This window comes from Nerophis lumbriciformis, linkage group LG23 (genome assembly GCF_033978685.3).
Source record: "Nerophis lumbriciformis linkage group LG23, RoL_Nlum_v2.1, whole genome shotgun sequence".
In the NCBI taxonomy this organism is placed as follows: domain Eukaryota; kingdom Metazoa; phylum Chordata; class Actinopteri; order Syngnathiformes; family Syngnathidae; genus Nerophis; species Nerophis lumbriciformis.
Window position 1 is genome coordinate 33,069,874 of NC_084570.2, and position 6,000 is coordinate 33,075,873.

The following is a 6,000-nucleotide window of genomic DNA, read 5'->3' on the forward strand; positions in this document are numbered from 1 at the left end:
TGACACTGATCATACAGGGAGCGGACCGCCACAATCAGACAGTCCGATACCCCATACTCTCTGAGCACTCCCCACAGGACTTCCAGAGGGACACAGTCGAATGCCTTCTCCAAGTCCACAAAGCACATGTAGACTGGTTGGGCAAACTCCCATGCACCCTCAAGGACCCTGCCGAGAGTATAGAGCTGGTCCACAGTTCCACGACCAGGACGAAAACCACACTGTTCCTTCTGAATCCGAGGTTCGACTATCCGGCGTAGCCTCCTCTCCAGTACACCTGAATAGACCTTACCGGAAAGGCTGAGGAGTGTGATCCCACGATAGTTGGAACACACCCTACGGTTCCCCTTGTTAAAGAGAGAAACCACCACCCCGGTCTGCCAATCCAGAGGTACCGCCCCCGATGTCCACGCGATGCTGCAGAGTCTTGTCAACCAAGACAGCCCCACAGCATCCAGAGCCTTAAGGAACTCTGGGCGGATCTCATCCACCCCTGGGGCCTTGCCACCGAGGAGCTTTTTGACTACCTCAGCAACGTCAGCCCCAGAAATGGGAGAGCCCACCACAGATTCCCCAGGCACTGCTTTTTCATAGGAAGACGTGTTGGTAGGATTGAGGAGGTCTTCGAAGTATTCCCTCCACGGATCCACAACATCCGCAGTCAAGGTCAGCAGAACACCATCCCCGCCATACACGGTGTTGACATTGCACTGCTTCCCCTTCCTGAGGCGGCGGATGGTGGTCCAGAATCGCTTCGAAGCCATCCGGAAGTCGTTTTCCATGGCTTCCCCGAACTCCTCCCATGTCCGAGTTTTTGCCTCCGCGACCGCTGAAGCCAGACACCGCTTGGCCTGTCGGTACCTGTCCGCTGCCTCCGGAGTCCTATGAGCCAAAAGAACCCGATAGGACTGCTTCTTCAGCTTGACAGCATCCCTCACCGCCGGTGTCCACTAACGGGTTCTAGGATTACCGCCACGACAGGCACCAACTACCTTGTGGCCACAGCTCCAATCAGCCGCCTCGAGAATAGAGGTGCGGAACATGGTCCACTCGGACTCCATGTCCAGCACCTCCATCGTGACATGTTCAAAGTTCTTCCGGAGGTGGGAATTGAAACTCTCTCTGACAGGAGAGACTGCCAGACGTTCCCAGCAGACCCTCACAATGCGTTTGGGCCTGCCAGGTCTGTACGGCATCCTCCCCCACCATCGCAGCCAACTCACCACCAGGTGGTGATCGGTAGAAAGCTACGCCCCTCTCTTCACCCGAGTGTCCAAAACATGAGGCCGCAAATCCGATGACACAACTACAAAGTCGATCATGGAACTGCGGCCTAGGGTGTCCTGGTGCCAAGTGCACATATGGACACCCTTATGTTTGAACATAGTGTTTGTTATGGACAATCTGTGACGAGTACAAAAGTCCAATGACAAAACACCACTCGGGTTCAGATCCGGGTGACCATTCTTCCCAATCACGCCTCTCCAGGTTTCACTGTCGTTTCCAACATGAGCGTTGAAGTCCCCCAGTAGGACAAGGGAATCACCCGGGGGAGCACTTTCCAGTACTCCCTCGAGTGTATCCAAAAAGGGTGGGTACTCTGAACTGCTGTTTGGTGCGTAAGCACAAACAACAGTCAGGACCCGTCCCCCCAACCCGAAGGCGGAGAGAAGCTACCCTCTCGTCCACTGGGTTGAACTCCAACGTGCAGGCTCTGAGCCGGGGGGAAACAAGAATTGCTACCCCAGTACGTCGCCTCTCACTGCGTGCAACGCCAGTGTGGAAGAGAGTCCAGCCCCTCTCGAGAGAACTGATTCCAGAGCCCTTGCTGTGCGTCGAAGTGAGTCCGACTATATCCAGTCGGAACTTCTCCACCTCGCGCACTAGCTCAGGCTCCTTCCCACCCAGCGAGGTCACAGTCAACGTCCCAAGAGCTAGCTTATGTAGCCGAGGATCAGACCGCCAAGTGCCCTGCCTTCGGCTGCCGCCCAGCTCACACTGCACCCGACCTCTATGGCCCCTCCCATGAGTGGTGAGCCCATTGGAGGGGTGACCTACGTTGCCTCTTCGGGCTGTGCCCCAACTCCAGGCCTGGCTCCAGAGGGGGGCCCCGGTGACACGCGTCCGGGCGAGGGGAATCTGAGTCTTTGTTGTTGCATTACCGTAGAAGTCTTGTTCCATAAAAGTCATGTCTTTCATAATGATTATGAACGATAGGCAAAATTCCCCAAAAAAGTGCAGTTCCCTTTTAAAGGGGCTGATTGCAAACTGCCGACAGGGTGCCAACTTTTGTAGGGTACTAAATGTTATTCTTGTGTAATTTGCACATGATTTATTTTGTTTAACTCTACAGAAGAATATTTATTACATTCATTTTCAAAAACATACCTTTTTTTTTCTTCTATGCTACGTATGTGACCTCACTGTAGGCTTCGTAAGGTCATGTGACCTCCAAACTCGACAACATTGAGGCTAATCCAGCTTTTTATTCCTCTTTCTTTCCAATTCTGGAAATGATCATTCACGCGTTCATTTCATCTGGTATTGACTATTGCAATTCTCTCTTCACTCGTTTCAACAAGGAAGATTTTAGTCCTGACTTTCCGTGCGTTGCATGGTGGGGCCCCTCAGTACATCACTGACTTGTTATGCCCCTACTCTTCAGGGTCTTCAGGCCAGGGTCTTCTAAAGATCCCAAAAACTCATTTTAAAACCCGTGGAGACCTGGCATTCCAGGCTATAGCTCCCAGACTCTGGAACAACTTGCACCAGTCCCTCTGTGATCTTGACTGTATTGACACTTTTAAGAAACATTTGAAAACTTCTCTTTTTGGTAAAGCTTTTAGTTAATGCACCTTTTACTACCATTTGAATCCACTTTGTATCCTTTTTATGATATTGTTGTATTCATTGAATCGTTGTTTTACTTCACATATGTTTTGTACAGCGCTTTGTGATTTTATCTATGAAAAGCGCTTTATAAATAAAATGTACTTACTTACTTACTTACTAATGAGAATCGATAAGAGGACCGTTAAGGAACCGAATCGTAAGTGGAATCGGAACCGGAAAAATCGTATCAATTCCCATCCCTAGTTCTGTGAAACCACTAATTGTAACATAAACAAAGCGATTGTGTTGTTGTATTTTTTTTTGTTTGAAAAATTTAACTTTGCGCAGGTTTGCCACTATTTACAGCAGCCCTGGGCAAATTAGGCCCGGGGGCCAAATGCGGCCCGTTAGGTTTTTCAATCTGGCCCGCCGGACATTCCCAAATAATTTTTTTAGATCTTTAAGATGGAAAGTGTAGCTGCCATGTTGATGTGCTGTGAAGTTTTAAAATGACCGTAAGTCTTGAACTATACAAAGTATTTCAATGCTTGGAATCTGCGCTTTTGCATGATATACTAGTTACTATGGTAATGTAATTAGTTACTATGGTCATCTAATTAGTTACTATGGTAATGTAATTAGTTACTATGGTCATCTAATTAGTTACTATGGTCATCTTAAGTCACAGCACCTCAGACGAGGCACCAAGTAGTGTGGGTGGGTAGCGTTTGCACAGAGTGTTTCCAGAGTGGCCAGCCTGAAATACAGGTGTCAGGGACAAATGCGGAAGGAGATTTTTACAACAAAGTTCTAAAGCTTAGTGATATATCAGATATGTCAGATTGTAGGCGGGTTTTTTTACCCTTCGCGTTCATATTTCGCTGTTTGTTACATTTTTGTTGCATTTTGATTGATTGTAAATAATGACGATTGAGTGGGGGTGTGTCGTTCATATGTTGTCAATATTCAGTGTTTTATCCTTCATAGTTAATATTGTAAATCCCACATTCTTTATTTTCATGTACATTCTGGGTGTCTCATTCAGTAAAAAAAATTTACCATTCCGTTTTTCAAGGTGGTCTGTCATAACGTTTTTAGCATTCTCTAAATTTGGCCGCCCGAGTCTAAATACCGGTAATTGCCCAGGCCTGATTGACAGTGTTGAACACCAAGTGTTTGTGTCTTTGTGAATCAGCTGCGTGGACGTCACCACCTTCCTGTACTTCTCGGCTTTCGCGCCACTCATCTACGTCACATTCCTCAAAGGATTCTTTGGGTACGTCAGACAAATCCCAGACATTGAAGTTGTTTCCGCCGTTTAATTTTAAACCATTAAAGCCCTGGTGATTTGGTGTCCCCCGTGCAGCTCCGAACCCAAGATCCTGTTCTCCTACAAGTCCCAGATGGATGAGCCCGACGAAACCGACGTCAACCTTCCCCCAACCGTTGCCGCCAACCTGGGTCGCAAGGAGCTCACTGACCAGAGCCTGTACTATTCCTCCACCCAGTTCGACGGGTCCAGTGCAGGAACAGCGGGAGCATACCTAGACGACGTGGCTTCCGGACCCTATGGGTCCAGCAGCATCAACAGCATCGAAGCTGACCGCTGGAGACCTATTAATGTCTAATTCCCTTTACCTGGACTGGAAAGTGTGTAAGGATGGTGTTAGAGCAACATAGTTTGACACATGGGACAAGCGAGGCGGGACCTTTTTCTATCACTCAAGTGGAGGTCTGTGAATGGATGCTTTTATAACCCTTTTTCCCAGCACGCAAGCTGCTGGAGCACGGTCTGCCCTCAATGAGGAAGATTTCTTCATTTCACAAGTCTTAACATTATTTTAGAAACTCGAGCATTCCCAGTGTTTCAGTTCAACTCCCGTGTTTATTGTTGTCATGTCCCAATACACCAGGCAAGGTTTTGTGCTATGAACTGGTACATTTTAGATGGTCAACTAGTTGCTGTTGTGTTAAGTATTGTTGTGTAAAATGAAAGTCACCTACAGTCTACCAACACTGAGCAATTCAGTCTCAACTATTTTTTCTGCTATTTATTTTGGAGCTTGACATTCCTACTTCTAACGGAAGTATTGATCTGTTTCTAACAACTTACTGATGCCAAACTTGTTGCTTTTATCTAAGCTGGCAGTGCATTTTGCTTAAGATGGGTACTCGTGAGTTTTTTGGAAGTTATTGGTGTATATTAGAATAAAAATCACTGCATTGAACCACATAATATTCCCAGTGATAACCTTGTAGTACGCCTTCTACATGCAGGTTATGTTTGAATGTATTAATTATGGTGCGGCGACACAGCATTCTCGATTTGACGTTTTATTTTTAGCCGAACAGTGCTTAATGAGGGGACTGGGAAATTAGCTTTTAGTTTTGGGATGCATTTTGTCAATCTGTTTATGTGAGGACATCAAATGAAGAATGTTAATTACCTGTCAAATGCTTACATGATATATAAAGAATAAAACTTGATCCGTTTTCATGGTCTGCATCTGTTGTAGATGGTGAGTCTTTTTTCTTAAATAAACTTTAAATTTAAAAGATAATTCGAAGTCATTATTAAATTAGAAGAAATACCGAAGAGTCGTATTTAATTAAATTAAATAATGCTATTTGGAAATAAAATATTTTAATTGGACATTAACCGTCAGCGTTACTAATGGACTATATTACCCATCGACCCCCTCTGCTCATCTGATACAAAAACGTCACTATTATTTGATCCGACCAATCAGCGTCGAGGATACTGCATGGCCACAGCGACCTTGATTGGACCGTTTTCAACAGCGGTGTCGAGCTGCGAGTCAAACAAATGTCTCACGGGCAGGCGTCAAAAATGAATTAAATCCCCTCAAAAACATCCAGGTGGGACAAAAAAGGTGCTCGACATGGAGGGAATGGCAGTGCGGCGAGGATAGTGTCTTTCGGACTGGACGAAGGGGAGAAAGTTAACGTTATTGAAGGAGTGAAGGTACGGTAACTAACTTATCAGTTTTCTTCATACGGTAGTCGTCTTGTTGTTAGATTTTAATTAAGGGAAAATATTTACTTATTGTGTGAATGCTCCAAAACATTGATTGATTGAAACTTGTATTAGTAGAATGCACAGTACAGTACATATTCCGTACAATTGACCACTAAATGGTAACACCC

At 45.9% G+C, this 6,000-nt stretch overlaps 1 protein-coding gene across 4 annotated transcripts in view; it reads left to right on the plus strand.

Moving 5' to 3' along the window:
* Positions 1-5,334, plus strand: part of tpra1 (transmembrane protein, adipocyte asscociated 1) — a 51,672-nt gene extending 46,338 nt beyond the window's left edge. For all 4 annotated transcript variants that reach the window (XM_061984704.1, XM_061984705.1, XM_061984706.1 and 1 more), the window contains exons 10-11: positions 4,028-4,108; positions 4,199-5,334. In XM_061984704.1, coding sequence (XP_061840688.1) covers positions 4,028-4,108; positions 4,199-4,460 — 343 coding nt within the window. In that variant the 3' untranslated portion in view covers positions 4,461-5,334. The remainder of the gene's footprint in view (positions 1-4,027; positions 4,109-4,198) is intronic.
* Positions 5,335-6,000: the final 666 nt, after the last annotated feature.